Source organism: Bubalus kerabau, chromosome 23 (assembly GCF_029407905.1).
Source record: "Bubalus kerabau isolate K-KA32 ecotype Philippines breed swamp buffalo chromosome 23, PCC_UOA_SB_1v2, whole genome shotgun sequence".
Taxonomy (NCBI): Eukaryota; Metazoa; Chordata; class Mammalia; order Artiodactyla; family Bovidae; genus Bubalus; species Bubalus kerabau.
This window is the reverse complement of record NC_073646.1, coordinates 2,497,650-2,513,314: the sequence shown is the minus strand read 5'-3', so window position 1 is coordinate 2,513,314 and position 15,665 is coordinate 2,497,650. Positions and strand designations below refer to the sequence as shown.

Genomic DNA, 15,665 nt, shown 5'->3' with positions numbered 1-15,665 from the left:
GCAGAAGCAGCTGATCCTGGGCCTGGGTCTTGGAGGTCAAGCACTGCCCAAGCCTTCCAGGAGCAGAGCCAGTCATGCTTGACCTACACTGTACCCAGTGAAACTGTCTTTCCAGAACCCAGGAGTCACACAGACCCAAGGTTTACATCCACAGGCCACTGGGAGAGCTTCTAAAGTAAACTCCAGCAGGAACAATTTAGAAACGGATCCAGTATTTTGGAAACGGACCAGGCATGTGCTGAAATCTCCCCATTCTGCCACAAACATATATAAATAGTAGGAAGCAAGATCTAAACGCATAGCCACCTCCAAATGAGGCAACATCCTTGCTTGAGAAGAAATGGAGATGTCTTTCTGAAAGAAGAAGAAGGGGTGGGCACTGCCTGTCTGAACGTGAGGGCCTACCTCCTTACGGTGAGGCTGGAGCAAGTTTCTGGCTGATGGCTGGGCTTCAGCGCCTGCTAGGAAGCAGCGCCGTCACCCTCTTCACCCCACAGGGCTGCTAGGAGGCCACCTGCGTTCCCTATCACACAGGAGAAGACCCCGAAGACCTGAACACAAGCCAACACCCGCAAAGAGTAACCTGGAAGCTGGGCTATCTCACTCATGATACTAAAAATGCTGATTCTTAACGAAGAACCAAGAACCATAACAATACCAGGCAACACAGCCTGATGACAAGCACTACCCTGAGTAGTTTATGTTAACAAGTTTATGTTAACACCTACTGCACCTTAGCAACTACTACATATACTGCAAGGAGATCAAAAGAGTCCATCCTAAAGGAAATCAGTTCTGAATATTCATTGGAAGGACTGATGCTGAAGCTGAAATTCCAATACTCGCCCACCTGATGAGAAGAACTGACTCACTGGAAAAGACCCTGATGCTGGGAAAGACTGAAGGCGGGAGGAGAAGGGGATGACAGAGGATGAGATGGTTGGATGGCATCACTGACTTGATGGACATGAGTTTGAGGAAGCTCATGTTGGAGTTGGAGTTGGACAGGGAGGCCTGGTGTGTTGCAGTCCATGGGGTCTCAAAGCGTCGAACACAACTGAGCAACTGAACTGAACTGCACCTTTGACCATGGGAACTGCTCTTCTCCTCTGGAAGGGTAAAAGTTGAGACCAAGCTTGAACATGGCCAAGCCAGAACCCCAGCCCTAGGTCCTGCCTGCTTCCTTGAATCAACTAGAAGGTTGTTAACCAGCAAGAAATGAAAAAGCAACTGAAATAAAACTCCCAAAAGACGAATTCAAAAGTCAACAAGACCAAGCTGGGGATGTCTCCGAAGGGGAGCTGGCCATGGAACGTGGCTCTGGACACTGCATGGTTCACAGGGCAGGGGTCTCAGGAACAGGAGGCGGTAAGAAGGGGACATCTGGAGAAATCGCAATGGTTTTCCCTAGCACTCTCCAGAACAGGGGCATCAGCCTGGTCTTTACCTCCCGGCCCCCTTCTGGATTCTGGGCCCTGGTGCTCCTCGGGTCCCAATCTCCGGTACTGGAGGGGTAGGAGTGGAAAGGTCACAGTAAACTCATTTACCGTCTTTATTGTAAAGAAGTTGCAGTTGGAACATGGGACACTGAAAATACACAATCACGGATTGTTCTTTCAGAAGAGGGAAGGAGAGATCCATATATACAAAAATTGTAAACATGTTCACTTAAATATCCACAAATAATTGGTCTATGCTACAATGTACAGGGTTGTCACTCAACTGCAACTCCTGAGAGAGGCATCTGTAAGAATGAATGTGGCAACCGCATTTGGTATTGACTTAATGTGAAAAGCCAGCTTCGAGCAATGCATGAGTACTCAGCTATGCAAAGGGACCCCCCCCCACCTCGGGCTGGGCCTTAAAGTGGGGTGCAGTGTGGGGAGCTGGACTAGTCGAGGAGGCCTATGTAAAGGGGTTTGCAGGGAATGGCCATCTCCAGGGCATGGCGGGCAGGTGGAGCCTCGAGACCTCTCCTTGTGGGGGGCGTGTCCTGCAGGCACCCAGTGTCTGGAGCCTCCCTGGGGCAAGGTCTTACTGAAAGGCTGCGAGAGGGTGATACTCAGGCCTATAGCCATGTTGTGCTTTCCTGGCCAGAGCTGCCCGCACCCCAGCAGGGGCCTGGGCTGAGGCAGGTAAGGGCTGGAGCTGGGGCCACAGACAGAGGGGCTGCTTGTGGGGAACTACAAGATGAAACCTTTAGACTTGACCACAATCACAACATCCACAGGGCCGGGCTACTCTAGTGTGCCTGTGAGAGGAAACGGGGGCAGCTCCAGGGAGAGCAGGGGGCCCCGCAGGGTGAGACACCAGGGCAGAGCGAGGACCACCACTATCCACGGGGACAGGGGGTGGGGAACTGGCCACGCTTGCCGGGCCACGGGGTGAGGGCGGTGTCCCTTCCCCTAGGCACCCCGAGTCCAGGGCAGCCCCCGCACCCGGCTATGGAGGGCAGCTGGACCTCTGACCCCGGAGTGGGCAGGTGAGCCTTAGCTGGCTCACAAGGGGAATGGCTCCCTGCCAGACTGGTCCATTTGAGGCTGGAGGACACGTGCCCAGGGCCATGATGTTCCCTCCTCAGGACCTCTGGCCCTGAGCTGGGGACTAAAGGGACCGGAGGAACTTGGGGGGCATAGCCTAGGCACCCTGGAGGCCACCTTCTCTTGGCCCCAGATGACCCACAGCATCCACTCCCTGCTGCTGGGCCGGGAGGACCTGAGGGAGGCCCCAGGAGGCCTTGGACCCTGCATGGGTGGGGCAGCCTTTGCGCCTCGTCTGGGCCTGCTGGCCTCTAGTAGGCAGGGACCTGGTACCCTTTGGGACTGGTGTCCAGGGTCTCGGTGAAGGGCGGGCTCTGGTAGGTCTCCGTGCCTTCCACACCGCTGCCCACCGGGTAGCCCGGGTAGGTCTGGCCCGCCCCAGCACCCAGCTGCTCGGTGGCAAAGAGCGACATGTCGGTGCCCAGACGGAACCGCTGCAGGGCCTTCACGGTAAGCGCCACCTGAGGGGGAGTCCGGGGTCAGCCAAGGCTGACCCTGTCGGACCTTGCCCGAGCCCCAGCCCCGCCGCCAGCCGGCAGCACTCACCCAGCTGAGGATGGAGAAGAAGCTGAAGGTGATTACGGCGCGCGCCGCGTCCCCCGCCTGCGCCGTGCCCGGCCCAGGCGCCGTGCGCTGCCACTGGTTGGTGAGGAAACAAAAGCCCACGAACCACAGGAAGGACCAGAGGCCTGCGGGACGGCGGACGGGCAGGTCGGGGGGCGCTCCACGCAGGCGCCGGGCCCAAACAGGAAGGAGACCCCGCTCCCGGGCCTGTCCCTGTCCACTCGATGAGAACCGCGCCCCTGGCCCCGCCCAATCCCCGCCCACCCGGAAGCTCCGCGGCCGGGGCCCCGCCCACCTGAGAAGCCCAGGTCGAGCAGCACAGCGCGCCGCCGGTCGCGGACGCTGCTGATCTGCTGGAAGCGCACGTCGAGCAGCAGGAAGCCGGCGCAGGCGAGGAAGGCCCCGAGGCCGAGCGCGACTCCGAAGCGGCAGGCGCCCGCGTTGCCGTTGAAGACGCAGCGTAGCTCTGGGCCGCTGTCGGCGTTCACGTAGCCCTCGTTGACTATGGGCCCGAAGACGGCGATGGAGAACACCTGCGGGCGGCGGCGGGAGGCGCTCAGGGCCCTGCGGTACCCCTTAGGTCTCCTAGCCCACCGTGAGCGCCCACGTGCCCCTGAAGCCCAGGATCCATCTCTCGGGGGCGGGGGGCGGTGTCTTCAGGGACCCCTCCCTTAATACCTACCTCAGGTGTAGCAACTATAGACACAGCCTTTAGTGAGGATCTACTGTGCACTGTACTTAAAATGGCTACATGCCTTATTAGCGCATGGAATTCTTCGAAACAACCGCGAAGGTGCCATGGTTCTTATCTGCTCTGTAGATAGGGAGCTCGGGGCTCCAGCAGGTGAAGTGACTTGTCCAGGGGTCACATGGTTGGTAAGAGCCAGGGCTGGCATTCGAGCTGTGTCCTCTGTACCTTGTGGAGCCCGAAGTGTCTCCCATGGCCCACTCCAGAGCGTGGGGACAGGATCTGTGACCCCCAGGCTTGAGTCAGCAGGGTTGGGAGAGTAGATGTGGAGTGGGGAGAGAGGGGGTATGGGGCGCACAGCAGAGGGACAGCTGCACAGAGCTGTCAGCCAGGACCTGAGTGCACCCCGCCTTCAGCATGCCCCAGCTGTGCAGTCTTGTTTCCCAGCATGCCAAATGTAGCAGGCACGACTCATGGGGCGGTTGGGTTAGAAATAATGCCCACCCAGCATCCTGCACTTTGTGGGCACTCCAGTCTGGGATTAATCATCAATACCATCCATAAGTTCTGGGGTTCAGTCAGACCTCAGTGCCCTGTGGCTGGAAGGCAAGGGAGGTGGTGTTAAGTGTTAGTCCCTCAGTCATGTCTGACTCTTTGTGACCCCATGGACTGTAGCCACAGCCCTTTTAAACCAGATGCTGCTCTTGGAGCTCTGGGCAGCCATCTGTTTCTAAAAAAAGAAAAGACCTCCAATTTCAACTTCATTTTTCTCCTTTCCTGCCCCAGATCCTCGAGACTAAGAGGGAAACCAAAGTGCAAGATACTGACATGTACCCCCCCACTGGTCCACCAGTTGGGTCAGAGCTGGAACCAGAACATAGGGTCCCTACTATCTGGTCTAGCCAGAGTCACTCCACCCCCAGGGCCCCTGCCCAACCCTGAGCACCCCCCTCCTGGAAGACACGTGAGTAGATGCCAGCACCAGCTGCCAGCAGGTGGGCACAACCCAGAACTTGGCATTCCACCTTCCGTGTCTCCTGCCTGGATGGATGGGAAGGAGGAGCAGGCCACTGGGCCTAGGGTTGCTCCAGTAGGCTAGGCTGCACCAAATCTGCCCCTCCCACACCACCTCCAGGAAGCCCTCCCAGTGCACAGCCCCTTCCAGCTGCCCCACGCAGAGGAATCCCGAAGCACCCCCACCCCCAACTCACGGTTGCAACTGGGGGGCCTGGGAAGGGCCAGTTCCCTTCGAAGGAGCCGGGAGGATGTACGCGCAGGAGAAGCAAGGGGGAGGCTCGGCCAGATTCTCTCGGTTCCGGTAGCCTCTCCTAGTGCTGAGGCTGAGCGCCCAAGCCCTCCGCGAATCCCGTCCCCACCCCTGTGCCCGTTTCCAAGCGTGAACACAGGAAAAACGGAGCGAGGGCTGAGGAAGGGCACTGAGTTAGACCTAAGGAAGAACTGGGAGGTGGGTGCGGCGGGTGGTGACCCCTCAAGGTCCCCGGCTGTCGCCACCGGCCCCTCCCCCGCCGGCAGGTGGGCGCACCCAGCCCGGTGACGTCACCCTAACCTGGGGCCGGCGGGGGAAGGGCCGGCGTGGATGGGGAAGGGGCGAAGGGCAGGGGCGAGGCGCAGGTGATCGGGATGCGGGAGGCGAGGCGAGGTGGGAGGGGGTATCGGGGCGGGGGCTGGGGCCCGCCACTCACCCAGGATGCGACCCGCAGTAGGGTCTGGGGCCGCCGCGCGAAGCTCAAAGGGTCCAGGGCTGCCCCCGCGCGTCCCGCGCCGAACGAGCCTCCCTCCATGGCCAGCCTGGGCGGGCCGCGCGCCCCCAGGGCCCTCTGTCCGCCTTTCCGTCGGGCCGGCCCCGCCCGAGGCCGCCCGGGGATGCTGCGAGTGCTGATGCTGCCGGTGCGGCCAGTGCTGCCGCCGCCGCCGCCTTTCGGGAGCGCGCGCCCGCTGCGGCGGGGACGCGCGGGGCGGCACCGAGCCCGCGCCCCTACCCTGGTCCACGGGCGCAGGGCTGGAGCCCTCACCTCCCTCCGCCCCGCCCACTTTCCACCCCCGGTTGGCACCGCAGGACCACCCCACCAGCCAGGAGACCACTCCACCCGCCAGTCCCCACCAGGAGGCAAGGTCAAGGGGCCGAGCGCCCCCACCCCACAAATAGTCCGGAGTCAGCAGGGCCCGCAGACACTGGGCTCAGCCTTTGCGGTAGCCACACGGATGGACGGACCGTCGTGACCCTGCTCCTCTGAACAGGGCCCTTTGCTGAGTATATAAGGAGGTAACAAACCCAGGGCTCCAGTGTCTCTCCCCAGACCTCAGGGAAAGAGAACCCAGCTTCCATGAGTCCCCCTTCTTCACTGAGGGCACTTCTGCCCTCAGGGCACTGCCCAGGCAGGCAGAGCCCAGAGGCCCGCTGGGTGGGAGGTGGGGTGTCTCTGCTCTTATCCTGTGGCTGGATGTGGTCCTGCGGAGAGTGCCCACTGAGCCCCCTCCACACTTCTGGGTCTCCCCAACTGACTTTTGGCAGACAGTTTGGGGCGAAGCATCGGAGATGGGGAGTTTGTCAGAGCGGGTGCCTGGCTCCCTTGCACACCTGCTGGGTTTCTTCCAGAGATCACCCAGCTTGGGGTTGGACAGGGTCCCTTCCTTCATTGTCCTTCCAGGGAGCTGGGCAGGGGCCCAGGTGACGCTTGTTTCTGTCTAGGACATTTGAGGAAAGTCCACATTCCTTGAGCATTGACAGTGCCTGGCGTTCCACCACCCTCTGTGGAGGAGGGGACTCTTTTACCCCCTCTTTCTTCAGATGGTAAATAGCCAGTCCGGGAGTTCCCTGGCAGTCCAGTGGTTAGGACTCGGCACTTTCGCTGCCAGGGCCGGGTTTGATCCCTGGTCGGGGAACTAGTAAGATCACGTAAGCTATACAATCTGACCGAGTTTTTAAAAAAAAAAAAAAAACAAAACTGGTTTAGTTCCTTGATCACAGAAAGTGAAAAGCCCGGATTGAAACCCAGGCCACTACCATGCCAGGACAGATGACGCCAGTTTCTATCCAGGACATTGAGTAAAGGTGTGGCCTGGTTGACTCAATGCTTTGTGCATCCAGTCCCATACCTCTCACCTGTCAGCAACGGTTCCGTCTCACCCATCATTCATTTCCCCCTTTACTTGGTTGGTTACCTCGGTGCCTAAACCTGCTACTTCCTTCCACTCCTGAACCCACTTCCCTCCAGCTGTCACTTCTCCTTTTAGTCCCAGGGGCAATTCAGGCACTGCCATCCTTTTCCCATCCTCCTGGGAACACTCTGACATCACCCTCTGCTCCTGTTCCTCCTACTTCATGGGCCCTTTCTTGTCTCTTCCTCTTGTTCTTCCTGTGACCTTTGAGCTTAGGAGTCTCCGTGTCTGGTCCTGGGGATCTTCTCCCTGCTCTGTGCTCACTCCCTTGGTCTCCATGCTCACAGCTTGAGCCAGGACTTTCCCTTGAACTTGAGTCCCTCTTGTCTTAGCCTGGAAATCAGTCTGCTGCAAAGTTAGAGTTTTATTGGGAGGTGAAACTTTGAGGAAGCCAGAGTTAGGGAAGAAGGGAAGTGAGGCAGGGAAGAGGGGAGAGCCAACATGGAAGGCGTGTGCTGACCACAGCCCCGCTGGCTCCCAGAACGCAGGTTCCCCTGTGCTGGGGGCGTCCATCTGGTGTACCAAAGAATGGTGACTTCTCCACTGGTTACCCCTATTTCTTTGTGTCACCTGGCCCCTCCGGGCAGCCCCTGTGGAAGCCAGCACCCCCGTGGGGCCAGTGTGGTGAAGATGCCGAGGAGAGACTGACTGCTAAAGGCTGGCTCTTGCCTAGGAAGGGGCTGAGACACGCTAGGGAGAGGTGACCAGAGCTTTATGACCACAGGGCTGGGGCACAGTGTTGCTGGGGCATTCCAGCTGGGAGCCAAGCCCTGGGAATGGGTGTGGTTGAGAGGATCTGGGAAGGCCCTAAAGCTGGGTCTAGGTCACCCCCAAACCTGTTCCACTGATAGCCTTCTGCATCTCAGGAGAAGGGGGCCTTTCCAAGGGGACACACTGGGCAGCTCTCTCCTTCCAGTGGCTTGGGCCAGAAGCCTGTAGTCACCTTGGACTCCACCTTCAGAATGTATCCAGTGATGCTTGCCACCCACCCTGGGGTGAGCTTCCCTCTCAGCTGCTGCAGAGTAGGTGTCGTTCCTCCCTACTCTCAGCCACCTCCGCCACATTCCAGCTATAAAGTCACACCTTGCCGTCCCTCGGCTCCAGATCCTCCACGATGCATGTTTGGTCAGAGCTGGGTGTTAGAACCACACCCTTACTGGGGCCTTGAGGACCTTTCATTCAACCTCCCCTCCTCTGATCCATTCTCCCTCAGCTCCAGCAACTCAGCCTCCTGTTCCTGTATATCCTAGCCCACTCTGGCCTTGGAAAGGCCCCCTTCTCCTGGGGAGCCAGAACCCAGATAAGGAAGCAGCGGGCCTGTCCGCTGTTGCAAGTCCCAGCACAAAACACGCTGAGGCCAGGGCTTCGGTCATTTCTCCAGCATTTTATTTTGGTCTCGAGATCCACAGAACCTGTAAGGCCAGAGGCCGGACTGGAGGCGAGCAGCAGAGTTCGACCCATAAGCCTCTTTCCTGATGTGCAAACAGCGCACAGCCTCCGGGGCTACAGTCACTATCCCGCGCTGTCCCTCACTACAAGGTGGGGAGACACTGGCCAGGCCTGAGGGGTGAGACGGTGGTGCCCAGCCAGGCCTGTGGGCTTCCTGTGTGGAGAAGCAGGCGGCGGGGTGGGTGAGCAGGAGGCCAAATCCTGAAGGGAAGGGACGTCCTGGGCTGCCCCTGCCTCCCCTGTCGGCAGCCTCGCGGGCCCGCGGTGAGGAGGCCACCACCGGGGTGCCTGCTATTGGGCTCCTCTACTTCACCCCCGAACCGCAGAGGGAGAGGGTTCCCAGGGCAGGGTCTGGGGAGCACCCAACGGAGACACCACAGGCTCTGTGTGTGACGGCACTTTAATGAGCCCCGCCCCCTCTGGCTGGGCCTCCCCAGGCTCTGGCCACTGGCTAGTCACAGGAGCCATCTTTCCAGCCGTCACGCCAGCGCTCGTCCACCAGTGAGCAGTCGAAGTCCGGCTTGCCCAGCTTTCGGTTCACCTCGTTGTGCAGACGGCAGAGCCACTGGGTGAAGCTCACCCGAGTGCGTGTGTCTGGCTGGTCCCTGTATATCCTGCGTGAAGGGGAGCACGTGCAGGAGGGGGCAGGTGGTGCTCCCAGCGTGCCCGCCCCACCATCTCCTGGCCTGCCCAATCCAGGGAGGAGAGCTGGGGCCTAGATCCAGGGGTGCCCTCATGCTCTGAGGAATTCCTGGAAGGGGGCTGACCCTCCAGCCTCAAGTCCCAGTGGACTCTTAGGCCTGCTCCAACACCTACCTAGGGCGCGTGGCAAACCCTGACAAGAGCCCCGGGCAAGACATTAAGACACAAGGTCTCCGCTTTACAACCTCGTAACAATCAGGAGGCCTCACCCCAGCGTCCCTGGCCCCAGGCAGTGTGTGGAGGGGCGGGGCTGGAATAAAGGCCTACCTGAAAACCAGGTCTGCTTCTTCACACCTTTTCAGCAAGAGACCTCGTATAAATAAATGCCCAGGCTCCAAACAGCAAGGGCTGCCCTTTCCCCCACAGCCAGCCCAGAAATACTTATGGCTGCCGAATAACAGTTCTTGAGCTCCCCAAAAAGGCGGCTCTTGAAAGCAAAAGCGGTGAGTTCCCAAGGCCTTGAAACTGAAGGTCCTGCTCCAGAAGCTAGGCACAGTGGAGTCCCTAGAAACCTGCCAGAGTCTTCATCAGTGCTAAGCAAGGGATCTCATGAGAGTAGCACTCCCAGGGAGGGAGCTCTGTGGCTGCAGAAAGCAGCAGCCCCCAGCAGCAGCCCCAGGCCTGGCCTTTGAGGAGAAAGGCGGTGGCTCCAGAATCCCTCCGCTGTTGGTGGTCCCTGCTCTCTGGCAACCCGCTGCCACCTCGGCCTCTACTTCTCTAGGATCCCCTTTATGACATCTGCCAGGGGCCCCAAACCCAGGCTGCACACCCTGCAGACACGACTCACCTTTTCCTTATGTCTTCGGCACATTCTTCACACGGGTAAAACTTGGAAAATAAATGTATGAACTGAGCCATATCCTGCTGCTGCTCTGGGGTGGGCAGGTCGGGGTAGTAGGCAGCCAGGGTGTGGAGGACAGCCCAGCTGTTGCGGCCCAGTTCCTCGCGATCCTGAGGGCAATCCTCCCTAAACTTGCTGTCCCGCTGTGGAAGGAGGCCGACCAAGGGTCAGTTCGGTTTTCCCAGACCAGAAACCTACAAAGCTCCCTGTTTTTTTTTCGCCCCAGCCGGAGACCCACTGACCGGAGACAGAAGTCCTGGGGCCGATCCAGCCCACACATGGCCAAGAGCCGAAAGGCTGGGCCTACCTTGGGGGCACGGTTAGGAAGCGCCGACCCCCGGGGAGGGGGCGGGCAGCCTGTCCCGGGTGCCCGAGGACAAGGTGTGGGGGCCCCCCTACGCCTGCACCTTCTGCTGCGTGCGCATCCACGACTTGAAGTCCACGCAGGCCCGGCAGGGCCGCCGCGGGAAGGAGAACTCGGAGGCCGGAGGGTCGGACGCCGGCCCCGCGGATGGCGCCCGGGCCGAAGCAGTGGCTTCTCTCCGCCCCGCACCGCGGCCGCGCGCGTCCGTCACCAGGTCGTCCGTCACCTCGGAGCGCGCGCCGCCGGGCAGGAAGGAGAAGAGAATCCCGGCGCCGAAGCGGCCGCGCTCGCCGGGCGCCGCCATGCTGCTCGCGCAGTGCCTGCCGGGCCAGCGCGGCCTCCACACCGGCATCCAGGCAGGCCTCCAGGCCAGCGCGCGCGCCGCCGCCAGGGCGCGGCCGCAGGAGCCGGGCGCGCGCGCCGCGGGCGCGGAGCTGGGCCCGGGGGCGGGGCCCGGCGCGGGGGCAGGGCTGGCAGCCCGGGTCTGCGCCCCCGGAGATGCAGGAGTGCCAGCTGGAGACGCGCCGGAGGCCCGAGCCGCGGTATGCGCGGCTCTCGAGCCCCGAGTCCTAGCCTCGCCCCGGGGCCTCGTTCCACGGCCCGAGCCGGTCTTGTGCTCCCGCTTCCTCCTGAAGAAGATTAGCGTGTTGTGGACGACGCGCCGTCGGCGCGACGCGGCTTCGGGCTGCGGTCTCTTGGACCTCCGTGTTGCGGCCCGCGACGCCCCCATCGCTCCGCTCCGACCGTCTCGCGTGCCTGCGGCTTGGCTCTGTGCCCTCCGCTGGGGGCACGCCCGGGGCCGGGTGCTTGGCGCCTGGGCAATGCGGGGCGGGGCTGTGAGCGCACAAAGGGCGGTGCGGCTGCGGGTTCGGCGAGTCAGCCTAGGCGATCGGCGCCATGGCAACGGGTGCCCGCCTAGGCTGGGAGGGTCGAGCGTGCAAAGGAGGAGGTGCGTCTCTGGACTCCGGGGAGCCCTGAGCAGCCCCTCTCCTCTCTGCTCAGTCCCACAGCCTACCTGAAGGGGTTAAACCCAGGTGGGGCGTGGCCTCAGGGATACCACTGCTTCCCTGTGTACATTCATTCAATATGTACATTAATTGATTCTGCAAATACCTGTGTAGTGCCTAATTTGTCCTTAGCACTGCTCTAGGCTCTGGACAGGGCGAGGAGCAAGATTCGTTCCTCCCTGACCTCCTCAGCCCTGGTCTAGTGGTCAAGATGGAAAAAACAAGAGTCACACTAAGTGTTTAGGTACAAGCTGTGATGGAGGCTATGAACAGGGTGTGTTAAATCTAGGCCTCCTTGAGGAGTTGACCCTTAGGCAGAGAGGCCTGAAGAATGAGAAATCAGCTGAGGAGGGTAGTCAGAGCCAACGGAGGAGGGAGGAGGAGCTTGACTTCCTGCATGGGCAGAAAGGCCAGTGTGGGACAGGACCTGGGAAGGGTGGTGTGGGCAGAGGTCCTGAGGCGGCCAGGGGCCCACTGAGGACACCATCAACTGACCCAGGAGCTGGGGATGTATGCTGAGGACCCTGGGACGGTGCTGGGAAGTTTGGGGCAAGGTACCCTGGCCTGATCCCATTTCGGTTTTGCATAGATTCCTCTGGAGAGAGTATTTCACGGCAGCAAGTGAGGACCACAGGCTTTGTGGGGGGAGCATGGAGCTGTTGTAGTGGTCCGGGTGAGAGGTGAGGGAGGGGATGTGGAGAGTGTTGAGAGGATCTCTGTTGCTGGGGGTGGGGAACATGGGGCTGTCAGCAGTGTAGGGAGGGGCCACAGCATCCTTCTAGGTCCCTGGCTGTGAGCAGACTGGCCCTTCTCCAACATCGCTGTCTTCCAAGGGAGCAGGAGCCATCCCACTTTGTACCCTACCAGGCCAGCGACCCCCACTGAGATTGGCAAGAATGTGACAGCTGGACCGAAGGCACTTTGCAAAAATTAGGCCTGTGTCCACAGGTGTTCATTGCCTGGGCCAAGACCAGGGAAGGTTTGAAGGCTTCAGAGAGTGCCTCTGGCAGGACAGATGCACAAAGGCCTTTTGTCAGGCCCGGGTGGCTTCCTGACCCTTCCCTCCCTCCAGGGCTTGGGTGGGGGGCTGGGACTGAGGCCCTCCTGCGTGTGATTGAGGGAGGAGGGGAAGGGCCTTCAGAGTGCTGCCAGGCTGGCCGCCCCTCCCAGCTCTCAGAGCTGTGGGCAGGGGAAGGAAGAACCCCCATGCGCCAGGTTTGGATGGGCTCTCGTCTCCCCTGTAAGGCGGTGGTCCTGAGATGTGGGCCCCTGGGCACAGCGTCTGTCTGGGGATTCTAGGGCCTTCCCTTCACCACCCCAGCTAACAGTTGGGGGAGGGTCACTCCTGACCTCAGAGGTTGTGTCTGCAGCACACTGATAAATCATGAATTCAGAGGTGATTCTTGGAACAGTCCTAGCCATTCCCAATTCCACCTCGCCATTCCCAATGCTAGTGACTACAGATGGACCCTGTTCATCCTGCCGCAAGCCCCTCCACCACAGTGGGACTTGTGGAGTGAGCCTGTGAGGTCTGCCTCTCCCCAGATGATGAAGAAACCCTGACAATATCTGTTTAACACAAATTTCCTCCTCTGCCATTTGGGGACATTAAGAGACCTTTCCTCCAATGTGAGGATTAAGCCAAACAAAGCACTTAGAGCCTTTAATATTTTCCTGGTGACGACTGCAATCAGCTCAGGGACAGAGCCAGGGGCACACCGGGCCACTGGGCGGCTCTGCCTAGCCTGGGCACCAGCAGGGCGTGGCGAGCTGGGAGGGGCGGCCTGCTGGTGCTCTAATGGCCCTGCCTTCCCCTCCTCCCCCCATGCTCACACTCTGGCAAGAGCCCCTCCACCATCACTGCTTCCCCTCCTACCTGGGGAGCCCCATGCCCCTGCCTACCCAGGTGAGGGGTGCGGCGAGGAAGTGGGGAAGGCCCATCAAGGGTAGGGGAGTGCAGCCAGGACTGGGGCGCTGCTGGGGAATTCCAGCCTTCCGGGTTCCCAAGGCCTCCCCTCCTCCCTACATGGGCAGGGAGGTAGTGGGACCCGGGGTCACGCCCAGCAGACTCCCAGAAGTCCCTCACAGAGATCTAGGGAGGTCACCAGGATGGAGGGAGCCCGGCACCCGGTGTGTGTGAGCGGGGCAGCTCTGGTGCAGACAGAGAGGCTCCAGGTAGGAGCCCGTGGGACCCCTGCCAGCTCTAGAGGAGGTGGGGGAGCTCCTGGCCCAGTGCCTCCAAGACACTCCTGACCTTCCCCCAGCAGATGTTCACCTTCTCTGTGTGCTGGTCGGATGACAGCGACAGCTTTGTACGCAGAAGCTGGGAGGACTTCAGGAGACTCCACGTGAGTGGACCTGGTCACCCAACTTCCCCTAGCAGCCTGACCCACGAGAGACCACCCATGCCCTGCCCTTGTGCCCACTCAGGCTTTCAGCCAAGGGACCCCTGCCTGCCCTCCCAGGGGAACCTAGTGGGCCCTCAGAGACCAGTGATGCCTCTTCTTGCTCTCAGAAAACCCTCAAGGAGACCTTCCCGGTGGAGGCGGGCCTGCTGCGGAGATCTGATCGAGTTCTCCCCAAGCTCCCAGGTCAGGCCAGCAGGGATCCAGGAGGGGGGGGCGGCAGCAGTGGGACGTGAGGAGCCCGGGCGGGGCTCCCACAGCTGCCCCGTCCTGCCCGCAGCCGATGCACCCTGGCTGGTGCACCGAAGCCGCACGGGCCGAGGCCTGGCCCGCCTGCAGCTGCTAGAGGCCTACCTGAGGGCACTGCTGGCGGCCGGGGAGCGTGTGTCCCGCAGCCCGGTGCTCACTGGCTTCTTCACACCACAACCTCCGGACTTGGAGCCTATGCTGCCACCCGGCAGGTGCCTGCCTGGAGGACGGGGGAAGCGTGGTGGGGAAGGGCCCACAGGCGGGTTGGCTTGGAGGCCTGACAGGCCTGTGGGAGACACCTGACACCTCTCCCTTGCATCCTGGGCCCTCACCAGCCTGGTGATCCTGCCCACCCAGCAAGAGCCCCCGCCAGGCCCCTCAGGCAGCCTTGCCGTCCGCACCCTGGAGGCCCAGAGCCTGCGCTGCCTGCAGACCTTCAGCACCCAGGACATGCAGGGCCAGCCCTTCCGTGCTCAGGCCCAGGAGGCCCTGGATGTGCTGCTACGACACCCCTCAGGTGGGCTGACGCCCCGCAGGCGGGCTGGCGCCTGTTGGAGGGACATGCCCTCCTGCCCCTGGGATCCCAGCGGGCTGCAGAGCTGAAGCCCCCGTCCATCCCCCTCTCGGGCACAGGCTGGTGGCTGGTGGCTAACGAGGACCAGCAGATGGCGTGGTTTCCTGCTCCCTACCTGGAAGAGGCGGCCCCACACCAGGGACAGGATGGGGGACAGCCCCTGGGGATAAGCGGTGAGACTGACCCTCCTCCGCCGTAACGGGGCAGCGTCCAGTGTGTGTTGGGGGAGGGAGGCCATGGGATGGTGGGGGCGACAGTGGCCCTGCAGTATGTGTTTGGTCCCAGAGCGAGCCAGAGCCCACTGGGCTCTAGAAGGGGTCTCTGGTATTAAGAGACCTCTGAAGCCCTATGGTGACCATCCAGCGTCTACCCCCAGGGCCCCAGTTCTGTGCTGTCCGCGCCTATGAGAGCAGCCGGGCTGATGAGCTGTCCGTGCCCGCAGGGGCACGCGTGCATGTGCTGGAAGCCTGCGACCGAGGCTGGTGGCTGTGCAGGTGTGTGGGCTGGGGCTCCGGCAGCCGGTCTGGTGCAGAGGGGGTGGGGTGGGTGGGGCTCAGAGCCAACCACACTCTGCATCCTACAGGTTCCAAGGCCGCACTGGTCTTCTCCCAGCTGTGATGCTGCAGCGTGATGGGCTGGGCACCCTCCTCAGCGGGCCATGGCTCCACCGCGGGGCTGACGGTGCGGAGGGCAGGGAGGGCAAGGCCCACAGTTCCCCCAGGTCCCCCCCGGCTGCAATGCGTCCGCCTCCTGTGCCTGCCCGGCCGCCTCTGAGCACCATTCAGAGCCGCTGCTGCACCATCACCCGTAAGGCACTGCGGCAGGGAGCCCCCTGAGAGAGTGCGGCCCATCGTGGAGGGCGGTGCTGTGCGCCCCAGACCCCAGGGACCACCCCAGGCCCCAGAGCCCAGGGATGACGGCTAGCAGCCGCCTCAGCCTCAGGGCCACAGGAGGAGCAGTGGAGGTGGGGCTTGCTGGGCTGCGCGCCCCTGGTGTGCCCTGAGTAAAGCTATCCTGACTGACAGAGCCGTGTCTGTGCTGAAGGGCAGGTCTGGGGGTGGGCCAGCTGTGGCCCAGGACCAGGGGGTGAGATGAAGTCAAG

General features: G+C 61.5%; 3 protein-coding genes across 4 annotated transcripts; 1 reads left to right on the top strand and 2 right to left on the bottom strand.

The window, feature by feature from the left end:
* Positions 1-2,665: 2,665 nt before the first annotated feature.
* On the bottom strand, positions 2,666-5,594 carry SYNGR3 (synaptogyrin 3). The gene is made up of 4 exons (XM_055561686.1): positions 5,496-5,594; positions 3,400-3,637; positions 3,087-3,229; positions 2,666-3,001 (listed from the first exon to the last, which is right to left on the bottom strand). Exons 1-4 carry the CDS (start codon positions 5,592-5,594, stop codon positions 2,792-2,794), a joined length of 690 nt encoding a protein of 229 aa, XP_055417661.1. The 3' UTR covers positions 2,666-2,791.
* A 2,742-nt stretch (positions 5,595-8,336) lies between these two features.
* On the bottom strand, positions 8,337-10,718 carry GFER (growth factor, augmenter of liver regeneration). 2 transcript variants are annotated; one of them, XM_055561854.1, is made up of 3 exons: positions 10,372-10,718; positions 9,911-10,107; positions 8,337-8,575 (listed from the first exon to the last, which is right to left on the bottom strand). In XM_055561854.1, exons 1-3 carry the CDS (start codon positions 10,678-10,680, stop codon positions 8,485-8,487), a joined length of 597 nt encoding a protein of 198 aa, XP_055417829.1. In that variant the 5' UTR covers positions 10,681-10,718; the 3' UTR covers positions 8,337-8,484. The 2 variants fall into 2 exon arrangements, with proteins under 2 accessions (XP_055417829.1, XP_055417828.1); XM_055561853.1 differs by lacking the exon at positions 8,337-8,575 and adding an exon at positions 8,804-9,035 and having other exon boundaries at positions 10,372-10,712.
* Positions 10,719-10,744: 26 nt separating this feature from the next.
* Positions 10,745-15,580, top strand: NOXO1 (NADPH oxidase organizer 1). The gene is made up of 8 exons (XM_055561852.1): positions 10,745-13,510; positions 13,603-13,683; positions 13,851-13,926; positions 14,021-14,201; positions 14,325-14,506; positions 14,623-14,736; positions 14,940-15,057; positions 15,147-15,580. Exons 1-8 carry the CDS (start codon positions 13,445-13,447, stop codon positions 15,397-15,399), a joined length of 1,071 nt encoding a protein of 356 aa, XP_055417827.1. The 5' UTR covers positions 10,745-13,444; the 3' UTR covers positions 15,400-15,580.
* Positions 15,581-15,665: the final 85 nt, after the last annotated feature.